This window comes from Hyaena hyaena, unplaced genomic scaffold (genome assembly GCF_003009895.1).
Source record: "Hyaena hyaena isolate Hyena2069 unplaced genomic scaffold, ASM300989v1 scaffold_858, whole genome shotgun sequence".
NCBI lineage: Eukaryota > Metazoa > Chordata > Mammalia > Carnivora > Hyaenidae > Hyaena > Hyaena hyaena.
The window spans coordinates 659221-676855 of NW_024081484.1; the positions used below are offsets into that span (position 1 = coordinate 659221).

A 17635-nucleotide genomic window follows, 5' to 3' on the forward strand; every position below is an offset into this window, starting at 1 on the left:
ATTACATCAAAGAAATATGGTATAAACTGAACAGGGCCATTGCTAATTGTCCTCTCGAACAGAAGTGTAAGGTGGGAGGCCAGCCACTGACACATAAACTGGGCTCCCCAGAGGCCCTATCATGAAAATCAGATCAACGGCAAAGGACCATGGTTACTATTTGTACCTAGAATGCCTACGGAGTCAGCCACCTACGGGTTACATGTAAGCAATTAATAATAAAGTGTTATATTCTTTCAATATAATTTATAGGTATTTGTGGACTCCCTTATAGAAGTACTATCAGTGAAAAGTTCTAAGAGGTTTTAATTTTAACATTGCATTTCTTCTTTTGTTGTGTGTGAAAGTAAAAGGAGCTGTGATGATCAAGAAACTGACATGCTGAGTTAACAAATGCTTGACCACTCTACTGTAAGGAAACTCTGGTTAACCTGATCTTTTTAGGAGCTGGTTTGCAGAAGTTGACCAACTGCTGGTAAGACTAGCTGAGACCAGAGTAAAATGGGAAGAATTTTGCAGTTGTGCAAAAGGGATCAAGAGTGAACAAAAGTAACCTCTGTGTGACGACATACCCAGAGATCTCTCCACCTCCACACCTATCATTCTCATGCTGCCATTTAATGAACATGAATCCCATGGAGAGGCATGATTCCTGAATGCACATGTTCAGAAGAGAGAACACCTCCCTTTTTCCCTTTATCCAATCAGCTTATTCCACTCAACCTACATACCCTATGACATCTTGACCCCTTATCCTTAAATACACCCAACTGTGGGCACCGAGGTGGCTCAGTTGGCTAAGCATTCAACTTTGGCTCAAGTCATGATCTCACAGTTCACGAGTCTGAGCCCCACAGTGGGCTCTGTGCTAACAGCTCAGAGCCTGGAGCCTGCTTCAGATTCTGTGTCTCCCTCTCGCTCTGCCTTTCCCCCACTCATGCTCTATCTTTCTCAAAAATAAACATTAAAAAAAGTTAAAAAATATATATATATACCAAATGCAGCCCTTTGGGGAGGCAGATTTGAGAAATTTTCTCATACCTCCTTGCTTGATGCCCTGAATTAAAACCCTTTTTCTCTGCCACAAAACTGGTGTCAGTGTTTGGCTTGTTGAGCATTAGGCAACAGACCCTTGTCCAGTAACAAGAATGGGTGGGTGAAGGCAAATGAAAATCTATTAACTTTGTTTTATCTATAGATATGGTGCTGTATGTACCTATCATCTTTGGTAGCCAAAACAATAATCCAACAATGCACTAGACCTTCCTGACTTCTCAAAGCACCTATAAAGAAGCAAAATTTGCCACACAAAATATGCTCCTATACATATTATTTTAAATTTGTTAATTTTAAGACTGCAAACACAGGTGGAGCTCCAAGAACAAAGCAGAAGTTATTAACCTTTTGTAAGACACATATACATGTATATGGGAAATCTCCATTTGTTTGTTTGTTTTTGTTGTTTTGAAAGAAAGAGTGCATGAGCAAAGGAGAGGGGCGGAGGGAGAGACAGAATCTTAAGCAGGCTCCATGCTCAGCATGGAACCTGACAAGGGGCTCAATCCCATGACTCTGGGATCATGACCTGAACCAAAATCAAGAGTTGGATGTTCAACTAACTGAGCCACCCAGGCATCCACAGAAATCTCCATTTGGAAAAGTATCTCCCTGATGTACCAAGATGAGGGGGATGGCTTTAAATCTCTAAAAACTCTTATTAAAGGAGAAGACAACCAGATGCTAAAATCTGCATAACAACCTTACCCTTGTTTACAGTGTCTTTTCTGATAGGCTCCCATAACTAATCCCCCACCTCAAACATCTTCTTTTGTTTTTAGCTGATGGTATTTAAGATGATGACTTTAATCATTTTGGGTATTATTCGGTTTTCCTTGGTCCCTCCCATTTAACCAGGAAATATACACGTTATTAAACTCTTGTTACTCTAGGGTTAGTCTGTCTTACATCAATTTAATTGTTAGATCAGCCACACAACCTCAAAGGGAAGAAGGGAAAACTTTTTTACCCCTACTGGGCCTTCCCAGGGTTTCTCTGCCACACTTGATAAAATCACTCATAGCTCTGTGTCTGAATTAGGGTAGTCATTGCCATCCCTGAACAAACTGCTCTGCATAATGTAAGAGACATAGGCAATACACTTTAGCTATTTTTCTCTGTTCCCTTCGAAACTTTATCCCACAGTGATAACCCACAATGGAGGCAGCCAAATACAGAAATATGTGCAGAAATATTTTTGTATTTGGAGTTTCAAAATATGCTACTTTAATATACTGTTGATATATCAAGTACCATATCAGTTATTTCAATAAACCTGGATTTTTTCTCTTCTATGATCTTCCATAAATATATGTATGCTGAGGCAAGATTATGGTAGAATCTTAAGTGTTTGTTTGTTTGTTTGTTTGTTTGTTTTGAAGAGATCATGTCTGTTGAAAGAAAAAAAAATCTCCAAACTATTCTCAGGAATATGAAAAGTAAATTTTACTATCCCTTGAATATAAAATTAGGGAATGGTGACACTTCCATTATTACAAAAAACCACATAAAGTATTACTAACTCATCCTTTTTCCCCAAAGCTGGCTAATTTCTTTTTTAATTTTTAAATTTTTAAAAAATGCTATATTTATTTTTGAGAGAGAGAGAGAGAGAGAGAGAGAGACAAAGTGTGAGTGGGGAGGGGCAGACAGAGAGGGAGACACAGAGTCTGAAGCAGGCTCCAGGCTCTGAGCTGTCAGCACAGAGCCCGATGCAGGGCTTGAACCCACAAACTGTGAGATTGTGACTTGAGCCGAAGTTGGATGCTTAACAAATTGAGACACCCAGGCGCCCCTAAAGATGGCTAATTTCTTAACAAAACCTAATTATATTGGTTTGAGACATATGAAATTACTATTTTAGTAAGTCAAAAGATTGTGCGATATAAGCAATTTTATATTATTCAAACTAATATATTCAGAAGCAATATTTCTGACCAGATATTTTCATCTTCAGCTGTCCCATTTTTCGATTTCTCAATGTAGGTTTTTGTTTTGTATTGAGATAATTTATATATGCTTTGTGTTTTTTTAACTTTTTCTTTCAAGATAACTGTAGACTCAAGTGCAGTTGTAAGAAACAATGGAGACAACGGATCTAAAATGAAGTCACCTAAGCCTCAAGCCAGCAAGCCAAGACTTAATATCTAACCTAACTGCAGTTTCAGCCTTTCCCAGGAATGTGATATTTAACCAGTCAGTCTGAAATGACTTGATCAGTACTAATGAAGTCATCTGTGTGCCCTTCCCCCAAAGGAAGGTGAATTTGACTGAAACAATCTCCTTTGTTGGAAAACTTTCTCTTTCTGTCCTCTTCTGCTGATAAAAACCTTCCCTATTATATAGCTCCTTGCAGATCCTTTCTATTTGTAGATAAGATGCTGCCTGATTCATGCCTCAATGAATAAAGCCAATTAGATCTTCAAATTCATTCAATTAAATTTTGTTTTTTAACATACTCTTCATCCAGCGTTCCACAAGAAAAACATTTTGAAAACTACAGAACAATATCCCAATCAGGAATTTAACATTAATTTGTCAATGTTATTTTACATGCACTCATGAGCATGTGGTTAGTTCTAAGCAATGTTATCATCTCTGTACCTTCATGTGACCAGTCATGATACTGAACGATTCCACCACAAGAATCCTTTGGTGCTATTCTTCCTAGCCACAGTCACTGTTTTCCTTGCCCCTTGCTTTTCTTCTCCTTCTCACCCCCTAACGCTGAAAACCACTAATCTCTTTTATGTTATAAAGTTTATCATTTCAAGTATACTTATATAAGCTAATTCATAGAGTGATGTGACCTTTTTGGATTGGCTTTTTTCTACACAGTATAATTTCCATGGAAATTCACCTGGGTTGTTATGTATATTACTAGTTCTTTCCCAGGTAGTATTCCATGGTATAAATGTTCCACAGTTAACCATTCACACATTGAAGGATATTCGAGGTTGTTTCAGTTTTGAGCCATTACAAATAAGGCTGCTGTAGACATTCGAATAGAGGTTCTGAGTGAACATAATTTTCTTTACTCTCAGATAAAGGCCCAAGAGTACACTACTGAGTTATATGGGTAACTGCACATTTAGTTTTACAAGAAACTGCAAAACTATTTTTCAGAGTGCCCTACCATTTTACATTCCCACCAACAATCTAGGAGTTGTTCAGTTTCTCTGCATCTCATTAGCATTTGGGGTTGAATTCTTTTTTAGTTTAGCAATTCTGATAGATGTGTAGTGATATCTCATTGTAGTTTAATTTTGTTCTTTCCTGATGGCTAATGATGCTGAATAACTTCATGTGCTTACTTGCCATCTGCATATCCTTTTTGATGAACTGTTGGTTCATGTCTTTTGTCCATTCTAATTGTTTTGTTTTTTACTGAGTTTTTAGTTCACATAATATAGATACTAAGTCCTTTGTCAGATAAGCAGTTTGCATATAATTATTCCCCAGTTTGTAGCCCATCTTTTCATCCTCTTCACATGGCTTTCAGAGAGCAAAAGTTTTTAATTTTGATGAAGCCTAATTTATAATTTTTTCTTTTCAAGGATTGAGCTTTTAGTGTCAAGCCTAAGAACTTCTTGTCTAGGCATAGATCCCAAAGATTTTCTCCTCTTTTCCTTCTCAAAGTGTTATAGCTTTACATCTTACATAAAAGTCTATAATCCATTTTTTAATTTTTATATGGTGTGAGGTTTAAGGTGAGGGCTTTTTCCCCTCTGCCTGTGGATATCCAATTCCTCCAGCACATGTGTTGAAAAGTTTATTCTTCCTTTGTTGAATTGTATCTTTGTATCTTCACCAAAAATCATCTGGGCATATTTGTATAAGTCTATTTCTGGGTTCTCTGTGTTTTTTCACTGATCTATGAGTCTATCTTTCTCCTGGTATGCCACAGTAAAATAGTAAGCTTTGATAGCATATAAACTTATTCTTCTCACCTTATTCTTTGTCAAGATTGTTTTAGTTCTTCTAGGCCTGGTGTCTTTCCACATAAATTTTAGAATAGCTTGCTTGTCTATGTCCACAAGAAAATCCTACTGGAAAATTTTTATAGGAAGTGCCTTATATCTATCTACATACACATCAGTTTGGAAAGAACTGAAATGTTTACTATGTTGAGTCTCCTAATCCATGAACATACCACGTTTCTCCAATTCTTCAGCCTTGATTTCTTTCATCAGCATTTAATAACTGTCACCATACAGATCCAATATATGTTTTGTGAAGTGTATACCTAAGTATTACCTTATTTGTAGTGATTGCAAATGGTATTAATTTTAACTTACTATTTACATTTTGGTTTATGCATATTTATTGTTACTCTGTAGAAATGTAATTGATCTGGTAACTTGTGACCTTTCCAAACTCTATTATTAATTCTAGAAGTTGTTTATATGTTTATAGATTCCTTGTGATTTTCTACATAAAAATTATGCTATTTACAAATACATATAATTTGTAATCTATATGCCTTTTCTTTTTCCTGCCTTCTTGTAGTGACTAGAAGCTCTAGCATTTTGTTGGAAAGAGTAGGAAGAGCAGAATTATTTACCTTCCTTATTCCCAATCTTAGGGAGAAAGCATTCAGACTTCTACTATTAAACATGATATTAGCTATAGGGTTTTTGCAGATGATCTTCATCAGGTTGTGGTAATACCTCACAATTCTTGACTTACTAAGAGGTTTCTTAGTTTTTGGTTTTTGTGTTTTTTTAAATCACAATGGGTGTTGGATACTGTCAAATGTTTTTTCTGGGTCAGTTGATATGATCACACAGTTTTTCTTCTTTATCCTGTTGATATGGTAAATTACACTGATTGACTTTCAAATGTTGAGCTAGCCTTACCTGGCAGAAACAAATCCACTTGGTCATGGTATAGTATTCTTTTTATATATTGCTGGATTTGGTTTGCTAATACAGTTGGCCCTTCAACAATATGAAAGAGATGTCAACACCTTACCCAGGCAAAAATCTATAGCTTTATTTTAAAGTAATCTCTACACCCAATATGGGTCTCAAACTCAACCATGAGATCAAGAGCCATATGCTCTACTGACTGAGCCAGCCAGGTGCCCCTTCTGTATAACTTCTCACTCTCCAAAAACTTAACTACTAATAGCCTACTGTTAACTAGAGGCTTTACTGATAACATAAACAATTAACACAGACATTGTATGTTATATGTATTATACACTGTATTACAATAAAGCAAGCTAGAGAAAATCATGGGTGCCTGTTTGGGATTCACTCTCTGCCGTTCTAACACTCATGCGTTCTCACGCTCTCTCTCAAAATAAATAAATACATAAACTTAAAGAGAAAAAAAGAAATGCTTCCAAGTTTTGCACTGGTTCACATCAATCCAGGGAACAGGGTTCAATCAATAATATGGAAATAGGATATAATGTATATAAAATTGGGGTGTCTGGGTGGCTCAGGTGGTTGAGTGTCCTACTCTTGATTTCAGTTCATGTCATGGACTCATGGTTCTTGGGATCCAGTCCCACACTGGGGTCCAACTGACTGTGCAGAGCCTGTTGGGGATTACCCACGCTCCCTCTCTTTCTCTCTGCCCCTCCCTAAGTCACACGCCTGGGCTCTCTCTCTCTCTCGAAATAAATAAGTAAACGTCAAAAAAAGTGCATGGTCTTAAAAAAAAGAAAATCCTAAAGAAGAGAAAATACATTTACTGTACTATACTTATAAAACCAAATCTGAGTAGAAGTGAACATAAGCAGTTCAAAACCAGTGTGGTTCAAGGGTCAACTATATGCTATTGAGGAATTTTTATTTTCATTCCATGAAAGGTATTGGTGCACAGTTTTCTTTTTTATATTGTCTTTGTTATCTAGTTTGGGTATCAAACAAATACTAGCATCATAAAATGAGTTGGGAAGTGATCCTTATTCTGTGATAAAGAGAAAATTGGTAGAATTTTTCATCAAAATCATTTGGGCCTGGGGAATTCCTTCTCAGGGTTCAGAAGTCACAAAATAAATTTAATGATTATAAGGCCATTCAAACTATCTATTTCACCTTAGCTGAGTTTGGCAGTTTTCTGTTATCAAGGCAGTTTACCTCAAACTTTTCAAATTTATGAGCATAATTTTTTTTGCAGTATTCCCTTATTATCCTTTTAATCTCTGCAGATTTAGAGTGATACCCTTTAATTCATTCTTGATCTCATAATCTGTTTTTTGTTAGTCTTGCTAATTTTATTGACTTTTTTGAAGAAACAGCTTTCTGTTTCATTGATTTTCTCTATTATTTTCCTATTTTCAATTTCAAAGATTTCTGCCCTTACCCTTTTATATACTTGTTTGCCCTGCTTTAATTTTGCTCTTCTTTTTCTAGTTTCTTGAGGTAGAAATTTATATTATTGATTTGAGAACTTTCCTCATTTTTTTTATTTAAAAATTTTTTTAATGTTTATTTCTGAGACACAGACAGATGGAAGTGAGTGGAGGAGGGGCAGAAAGAGAGGGAGACACAGAATCCGAAGCAGGCTCCAGGCTCTGAGCTGGCAGGATAGAACCAGACATGTGATTCAAACTCATGAACCATGAGATCATGACCTAAGCCAACATCGGGATGCTACATGACTGAGCCACCTAGGCGCCTCAGATCTTTCCTCATTTCTAATGTAGATATTTAATGCTATAAATTTCCCTCAGCACCTCTTTAGCTGAATCCCAAAATGTTGACAGTGTTTTTGTTTTCATTTAGTTATATATGTTTTTTCCTTTGAAACTTCCTTTATTTTAAAATGTATTTTAAATTGTTTAAACTGTATTTATTTTAAATTGTATTGACTCTCACGTGTTTAGAGATGTTCTCATTGTCATTCTTTTATTTGTTTCTAGTATGACACTTCTGTAGTCAGAGAAAACACACTTTATGTCTTCAATTCTTTTAAATTTGTTGAGGTTTGTTTTATGGCCCAGGATATGATCTATATTAGTCAATGTTTAAAGTGGATTATGCTGATATTGGATGGAATGTTTTATAAATGTCAATTAAGTCCTATTGGTTGACTCTATTGATTAGAGCTTCTATTTTCTAGCTGATTTTTTGTATAGTAGTTTTATCAGTACTTAGAAGAGGGTGTTGAAATCTTCAACTCTAACTGTTGAATTAATTTTTCTATATCTCCCTTCAACTCTCTCACCTTTCGTGTCATGTACTTGGAGGCTGTTATTGGGTGCATGCACATTTAGGATCAAGATGTCTCCTGATAGATTGAAACTTTTTATCATTACGTAATAGTCTTTATATAGTAACTTTCTTTGTTCTGAAGTCTAAATTATCAGATACAAACATAGCTATTTTTTAGTTAATGTTTTTATGGTATATCTTTTCTCATCCTGTTACTTCCACTCTACTTAAGTTATTGAATTTGAAATAAGTTTCTTCGAAACAGCATATAGTTCATGTGTTTTTTAATCCATTCTGTTAATTTCTCTTATGATTGGTATATTTAAACTATTTACCTTTTAGTTAATTAACGAAAGCAATTAAGTCCACCATTTTACTACCTGTTTTCTATTTCTTTCCTCTAGTTCTCATTTCTCTGCTTTTCTTTGCTTTCCTTCCTGTGAGTCACCTGATCAAGTTTTAGGTTTCCATCTTAATTCATTTATAGTGCTCAATATATCTTTTTATATCTTTGGGTTTCCTAATGATTGCTTTAGTTATTATAAAATTCATATGTGACTTACTAAAAACTTATAAAAACTGATATCACAATTTCACCACTTATAATTTTTGGTTCAATCATCAAATGTGAATTTGAAAACTCCTGGGGAAAAGGAAGGCTATTGTATATGCCCAAATTCTGTTCTTTCTGTTCTCTTACTGATGTTCCAATATTCCTGTTATCATGTCCTTCTTCCTTGAAGAGCTTCATTTAGCCAGTCTTTAACACTGGGTGTGCTAGTGGAACATTTTCTCAGTTTTCCTTGATCTGACAATGGTTTAGTTTTCCCATCATTGCTGTTTTACCAGATATAGTGTACAGTTAACAGTTCTTTTCTTTGAGCACTTGAAAAACATTTTGGACTTCCTTCCAGCCTTGAAGGTTTCAGATGAGAAATTTGTTGTCATTCAAGTTGGTGTTCCCCTATAGAATATGGGTTGTTTCTCTCTGGCTGATTCAAGATTTTTTTCCTTTGTCTTTAGCTTTCAATAGTTTCATTATGATGCACTTTGGCATGAATCTCTTTGGGTTTATCCTGTTTTGGGTTAGCTCAGCTACTAGGATCTGAAGGTTTAGATATAAGATTTAATTTAGGGTTAATTCCCACACTCCTTCCACCCTACTCTCTTTCTCATCTTCTTTTGGGACTCACTTTGGGATAACATTGAGAAATGTTGGAATTTGTTTTTTTCCCCCACAGATCCCCTGAGGCTCTTTTCATTTTCTCTCTGTTTCAGAGTAAGTGAATTCTATTATTCTATCTACAGGTACACTGATTCTATTCAATCTTCTCCACTCCCTGAGATTGAGCCCATCCACCATGACTTCTATTTCTGCTGTTTTATCTTTCAGTTCTCTCATTTCATTTCATTCTGTTTTACTTCTAATTCATTGCTGGTAGTAGCTATTTTTTTCTTTTGTTTCAAGAGAATGTGAAATTGATTAGTGAAGCATTTTTAAGGCAGCTCTCTCAAAATCCATGTCAAATAATTTTTAAAATTTTTTAATGTTTATTTGTTTTTAAGAGACAGAGAGACAGAATGTGAATGGGGGAGGGGAAGAAAAAAAGGGCGACAGAATCTGAAGCAGGCTCTAGGCTCAAACTGTCAGCACAGGGCCTGATGCAGAACCCACGAACCGAACCGTGAGATCACGACCTGAGCCAAAACCAGATGCTTAACCAACAGAGCTACCCAGGCGGTGTCCCCCCACTTAAAAAAATTTTTTTTCATGTCAGATAATCCTAACATCTGATTTACCTCAGTGTTGGTGTTAGTTAATTTTTTTTTACTCATTCAGGTGGTGATTTTCTTCATTCTTGGTATGACAAGTGACCTTTTACTATATCCTAGACATTTTGTCTAGTATGCTATGAGAATGGGTCCTATTTAAATCTTTAATTTTAGCAAGTAGTTGCTTTGTTTGGCCTACTTTTTTGAGCTGTGGTTCAAGTGGCAGTTTCATAGTTAGAGCCTTTGTATATTATTTTGGTCGGCGTGGTTTATCTGGAGCTACCAGTACTTCTGTTGAGCTCTGTGTCTGCTACTTGAGGAAGTGGAAGTGGTTTCTAAAAGGTCAGACCACCAGGCATCTCTTGCTGCAGGCAGCATATGGTGCTTTCCCCTACCTGTGCCCTCTAGCTGCCCCCGTGTCTCTGGGTGGAAGATGCCAGTTGCCAGTGTACTGGTCTAAAGAGGCTTCCTAGACTGGGAAGCTTGTGTGACTGAGTCTCATCTTGTTTTTCCTTCTTGATCCTATTGGAGAGAAGAGCCTCAGGCACACAGGGACAAAGAAACTTCCCAGACAAGGCCACATTCCTTTTTTAACATGGCTGATAATCAGAGAACTTTTAAAATTCATTTCAAATCTTACCAAAACTTTAAGGCAGAGTGAGCATTAAAACTTAGGTCTCTAGCAATAAGCCTACAACTCCATTTATTAAATAAATAGTATCTGAAGCAAAGCATAATTAATAAAATATTAACTTCTGTTTGTTTTCCTAACAACTAAAACACACACCAATAGATTTTAAAAAGTCTTTCAACAAATACTGATGTGAACAATTTGCCACCTAACTTGCTTAATATTCTAGTAAACAGAAAAATCAATTAACACACAAGCCAAGTATTTCAGCTGACTAACAGAGAAATGGAATTTAACCACCAAGAACCTCACTTGAACACTATTAATCTCAGCAACATATTAACAGACTCCTGAGAACCCCAATTTCTTCCTCTTTTAATAAGGTAATACCTAAACTTCAGAAGGATAATATCCACTTTCCTGATATAGCTCCGTAAATGGCAGTTAGTTTGCAATATCAAAACAATATCCATCCTACAGGGTAAAATGTCTAAAAATTTTTTTAATGTTTATTTATTTTTGAGAGAGACAGGGAGAGAGAGTGACAGCGAGAGAGAGAGTGAGAGAGCGAGAGAAGTACAAGCAGGGCAGGAACAGGGAGAGAGAGGGAGACACAGAATCCAAAGCAGGCTCCAGGCTCTGAGCTGTCAACCCAGAGCCTGACACAGGGCTCAAACGCATAAACTGTGAGTTTGTGACCTGAGCTGAAGTCAGACGCTTAACTGATCGAGCCACCCAGGTACCCCTAAAATTTCTTAATAGTTACCATCTGGTTTATTTTGTATTAGGTTTGACTTTGGTTGACTCACCAATATTTTATATCCTTTTGCCAAATGAATTTGTAGTGCTTTCTCTAGGTTGTGTTGAATCCAACAGAAATTAGAAACTGGACCAACCTCCACCACCACCCATTCTTACGTCAAATCATTTCAAAATGAACACTACATCCAGCCTTGAAAGGGAAAATAAGTTTCACAAGATCATCAGATCTCTGTGTGCAGAGGTGGGGAGGGCAACTGGTACTACTTTCCTTTGTGATTGGGGAGGAGAACTTCAGGCTTAGGATTTACATACATAGGGGACCTGAAAGTAGTTTTTGAAAATAATGTTCATGCCAAAGGATATAAATATATTATATTTAAATTTTAAACATGAGAGGATCATTTATAACACTGACACAACTATTAAATCAATTTACAAATTAAATAAAATTTAAGCGACTTTAAAATCAATAATGTTAGCTGAATGGGACATATGTGTTGTTCACTGAACTGTAATCTCTAGCTGAAGTTCTGTTTGTGAATATGGAATCATCTACAAGGAACACAGCTCTTTGACAGTTGAGCATGCCCTTTAATTGAAATCAGGGCATGAGATGTGAGAGCCACTTCCTTCTAGCTCATACCTTGTCCAAATAATCACATGGCCCAGAGCAGCATGGAGTCAGGGCAGGGGCAGGACTTACTGAGGTTATACTCACTCATCCCCACTGATTTTGAACAGATGATTTAAGACCAGTATCAAGTACAGAGGCAGGGTCATAACGTGACAAAAACAGCTTTCCACCATGGGAAGGGGGAAGTGGGGACAGTTTAAAATCTGAATTTACATGCTTTACCCACCTTTGCCCAGAGAGCAGCTGATAGTCCAAGAACAGGGCTAATGGCCAAAATCACAAGGGTTAGCTTCCAACCACGTGTAAATCCCACTATAAAACCGATGAAAAATGTTGCCAACGACTGAAAGAACATTCCAATTTTATCACCAATTCCTTCATTAATTTTGGAGACATCACTAAAAGAACAGACAGCGTACAAATAAACGTGAGAATTGCAAGCACAGAACTTTTCTCCTGAGTCCAGGTAGTTGCTGTGTTGTTTTAAGTGCAGGGTAATTAATTTACATCTAGGATTTTGCTTGGAAATGTCCTTAGAAAGGACCATGTTGTTACTCTACTGAACCACTCTCAGAGCATGTTTTGAGCCTGGTGGGTCTCCCTCACCCATTGCTAGTCATGCAAGTCCCCTCACACCCTGCCAGGGTGCTGGGGACAAAAGGATGAATACGACATGGCTGCTGCTCAGAAGGAATTTAGACTTCTAATTATTCCTGAGTTATGCATTAACATCTGGGAGCAGATCTGAAGACATTCCTTTTCATCTAAACAAGAACAAGAACCGTGTCCAAGTTAGACATAAAACCAGGTACTTACTCCGTGAGCCGGGTGTTGAGCTCTCCAACATCATGCACATCAAACCAGCCCACCTCCTGTCGCATTATAGCATGGAAAAACTGTTTTCTTATTTTGAGTATTTGCCTTCCAGCTGCCAGACACCAGAATGAAACCTGGATGTAAGCAGCAACCAGCACACCAGCACCAATCCCGCTGTAATAATAGGCATACCTGCAAAGCAACAAGAACACTACACGTACACTGTTTTCTGATCACCGTGGCTTTCCCAAAACAGACCAATCATACTAATGTTTTCAGTCATCCAGCTATCTTTTCATCCTTAGCAAATAAGGAGGGGTTGTAACAGATTTGATGGTTGGCATCCAACTATGTCTATACCAGCATAGTGGGTTGGGTAGGAGTGTAGTTTCTGCTTTGGCTCAAATCCCAGCTTTTCACTTAACTGCTGTGTAATCCTGGGCAGGGTGCCTAACCTTTCTAAACCTTTTCTAATTGGTGAAGTGCAGGTAAGAATAATACTGCTTCAGTGCATGACATGTACTTGGGTCAGTGCCTGGAACACAGTAAACTTCAGAGTATATGCCGGTTACTGTGAAAGACTTGTGTGGTGCCTGGAGGCATCACAGCATCAAGTAAGACCTCCACTGCAGTCCTGTCTACTTCTATTGCCTCAGGATCCTTGATGAACACTTTGAGGTGGTTTCTGCACCTTGGAGAATAGAAAGAAGTGACAGAACCCATCAGAGGGTGGATTCAAGACACGGAAACTGTCTCCTGACCTTGAGGCAATTAATCTGGGCAAAATGTAATGCCAAATAAAAATTATTTTTATATTACCTGCCCAACTAGCCTTTATGAGTTATCCTAAAATGCTTAATGAATCAAATAGCACCCCTTCCCATTTAAGCTCTAACAATAAAAAACATGACCATCTTTTAAAACTGGACCCTTGATTATCTAGAAATAGTGGGTTTATGTTTCTTTGCTCTGAGAATTTAGATTTTAAAAAGGCGAAATAACTCTCATGCTTTACTAAGCAAATTCTTTTTAGGTGAAAGACAAACATTCTACATGAAGTATGGGATTCTAATATTCCCATTTTTTAAAGTGCATTACTTGCCATCTTCAAATAAAAAGGGTGGTATGAAACTAGCAGAAGTTATAAAAATGGCTATGTAACAACCAGGTAGTCATGGATATTTACTGTTTACAACTCTGTGTTCAAGCCAGCGGGAATCTTGGTAAAAACAGCTTCCCCAAGCTATTGCTTGGGATTACAATATATTTATCTGAGAAGATATAATTAGAAAACTAAATTTTAGTTAATAGATAACTTAGCAATTAATTATTAACCAAGTGTTAAAGATACAGCAAGAAACGGCTAAAAATAAACCCCATTTTGGGTCTCATGGGTGGCTCAGTCAGTTCAGCTCGTGTTGTCTTTTGCTCTCTCAAAAATAAATAACCATTAAAAATAAAAAAAAAAGAAACCCCATTTAACAAGCAGAATGCTTGAAAAGGACTTAATATATTCTAAGCCATCAGTCCATGTTAATTCAAACAAAATATATTTAAGCATTAGTAAGATGATTATAAGGCACGGTTTCATTTTCCTCTATATAAAAAAAATGTTTTGCCCTAGGAATATTTAAAGAGCTTGCTTCTTATCTTTCAACATATGATCAAGATTATTTTCTTCAAATCTAACAGGTTATTTATAGGATAATATGAAATACATTATCTTCTGATTAACAAGCTCATACCTTTGGACATCTTTTATAAGCTGTCCTGGGGATCAAACTTCAAGATATATAAATCATTAACAAAAGCTTCCTGGGTTGAATCAAGGTCAGAGTGCCTATATTTATACTGGGATGTTTTGTTTCATTATTTAGAATTGGTGCTGTGTTAAAGAAAAAAATTGTGTTGACTGTTCTCATCATATCATGACTGGAAAAATCCAGGAAGCAAATTATTACAAAGCCAATGAAGTTTGTGATTCTTAATTTAAGCACATTAAAAAAAAAAACTTTCAACTCCTCTAATTTCACTGTACATGATATTCTATATTTACAATGCATACATAAATCTAATCTAGGACTAACCTTAATTTTAGTCATCTTATGCAGCAAATTATTTTCTTAAAAAATAAAAACATTTACACTGTATCCTCCTAGAAAACTAACAAAGGTATTGTTCTCAAAAGTTTGACTCTTTATTATAATAATGCAATATTTTAAACACTGCTATAACTGGATACAGAAAGCTTAACAGTAGTAAGGAAAATGTCTAATTACGTGGTCATTTCCTCCTCCAGACGATTGATGAAATATGCCTCGGTGAAATTACCTAGATCGCCACAAAACAAACATATACCATTATGTCTCTTTGTTATCCACTAAAAATAAGCATACAAAAATGAATTAAACTTGTGTTACTTAAAAATTTACACAAAAATTTGGTCAAACTGGTATTTGAATTGTGTGTAAGCATCATGGCATCCATTCAAATCCTTCACTGTTGGCCACTGCAACCACACACACACTTAATTCAGTGAAGCTTATTTGCAAGAAGAAACACATATTTATTAAAAAGTAATCTGTTGGCTGGAACACTGGTATCTGTAAATTAAGATATTTTATGAAATATCACTCTAAGATGACAAAGAGAAAACTCTTTTCTAGGGCCTCAGTCCTGATAAATAAGTATCACCACATACATACTTGACACTAAAGCACTTAGTGCTTAAAATCTAGTGCTGCATTTCTTCATCCTTTATTTTTATTAAAAAAAAATAAAACATAAAAAATAATGTAATAAGCACAACTTGTTTTAAAAAACAAAGAACTCTCACACTTTACTAAGCAAATTCATTTTTAATGCCCACTGAACAGTATTAGCAAATGTTGACATTTTTAGATAAGGTACATTCAAATTTTAACACCACACACACTGTTCAAAATTTCAGTGTATGTTTACAGAGTTTCTTTTCTGTATGCATGTCTACTCACACATAAGTACACAAATCACAGCCCACATTCAGGGACCAATTTTCTCTGTCAGTTTGTGTGTATATATGTATGCCTCCATTTTTCCCAAGTTGTGTCTATTTACGTTGTTTTCGATATTTTATTATGCTGCACTAAAGCATGCACTAAACACACCTATACACATATATTATATATAAAGGTATGATATATATTTTATAGGATAAATTATCATAATCAAGATAGCTTGATCAATGGGGAAGCACACTTCAAATCTTATAGTCATTTCAGAAGTTACGTCATAATATGAGAGGGGCTAGTTGAGAGGAGTTTGATTTTGACAGGCATGGGAAAGGAGAGGAGTAGTTTTCCTGAAAACAGGAGCAATGTGGACAAAAGTCCATGGCATGTTTAAGGAAGGAGTCGATCAGTTTGGCTGCGGTGTGGGTGTGCTGTGTGGATGGGAGACAGTGGATATGTGGCTGGAAAGATCATCTGGGCCCTGCAGGTAGAGCGTATAAAACTAGTAGTCACTCCGTGGCTTCAGCAGAAGAGCACATGATTAGAGGTATGAGGTCTAGGATGACTCAGCTGCTAGCAAGGAATAAGATTAACTGAACTAGAGAGGGACTGAATGATATGAGCTACTGCGATTATGTAAGCATAGCGGATCTAAATGAGAACAGAAAAGAAGGAAAGTACCCATAAGATTTAGAGAACAAGAAGTTACAGTTCTAGCAACTGCTTGACCAACCAAGACCTCAAGTCCAAGCATCTAGAGAGTGGTAGTATCATGGTGGGAAATAAGAAGTTAGCCAAAAGAGCAGATCTGGTCAGATGTAAGAAGACTACTGGTTCGGTTTTGAAGGTGTTTATTCTATGGCACCTGCAACATTCAACTTAAGATGTCTACTAAGTATTTAGACTATAGTACTTCAGTCCTGGAAAGAGTTCAGGTCTGAAGATGGAGTCACATGCTAGAGGACATAGCTGAATTTGAGAAGGAAAAAAGCCAACTCCTTAACTGTGAGGACAGGGTGGCAGGTAGGCAGAAAGGAGTGAGCAAGCACAGAAACCCAGAGAAAACTACATTTAAGGGTAATACAGAAAGTAAGGAAGTAATAACAAGACGCAGAGACGTAGCAAAGCATGTCACAGAGAACCTTGATTGCTTCATACTGATTATGGCAATGCAATAATGTGTCCAGATTGATTTTTAAGTCAGTTATGAGATTGCTTCTGCTCAATATTTTCAAGGATAAAATATTGAAGAGCTGAGTGAAGATTTTTCTCCACATGTGTCTTACAAGATCTCTCATTACGGATTTTCAGTCTTATCAATCTAGTCAGGAAATGCTTCTAAATGGTATTTATTGTCACTAGTGTGTATTACCACCAAATCAAGACAAATTTTCAAATCTAACTAAAGCTCTGTTTCCTACTGTTTTCACTGCTACTGCCGGTTTTGTCAATTCTAGAGATAAAGAATCAAAAGAATTTCAAAAAACGTTCTTTGGCAATGGTGGCTTCTCGGGCCACAATCATTTTTATACAGTCCAGAAAGTAAGAAATTATGTTCAAGGTCCTTTATGTTTGTGTACAATGCTAGATATGTGATATATATAGATTCAGCCATCAGAAATCAACTTTAGCAACAAGTGTCTTCTCCCTGTGCTTCAGTAATGCCAAAGTGTACCAGTGAGCGTAACAATGGAGCATTCAAGTCATCTGAGAGAGACACTCTCTACTGAACAATGAAATAAAAATGTTGCATTCTTTAGACTCCCTCCAACTAACTTTTCTTTTCCTCCAATCAATTCTTATT

The 17635-nt window shown here is 36.4% G+C and overlaps 1 protein-coding gene across 1 annotated transcript in view; it reads right to left on the minus strand.

Annotated features, from left to right (window-relative positions):
- ABCB1 (ATP binding cassette subfamily B member 1) overlaps positions 1 to 17635 on the minus strand; it is a 98897-nt gene that overhangs the window by 57773 nt on the left and 23489 nt on the right. Inside the window, exons 5-7 of the mRNA XM_039219982.1 lie at positions 15121 to 15172; positions 12842 to 13033; positions 12252 to 12423 (exon numbers count right to left, since the gene is read on the minus strand). Coding sequence (XP_039075913.1) covers positions 12252 to 12423; positions 12842 to 13033; positions 15121 to 15172 — 416 coding nt within the window. The remainder of the gene's footprint in view (positions 1 to 12251; positions 12424 to 12841; positions 13034 to 15120; positions 15173 to 17635) is intronic.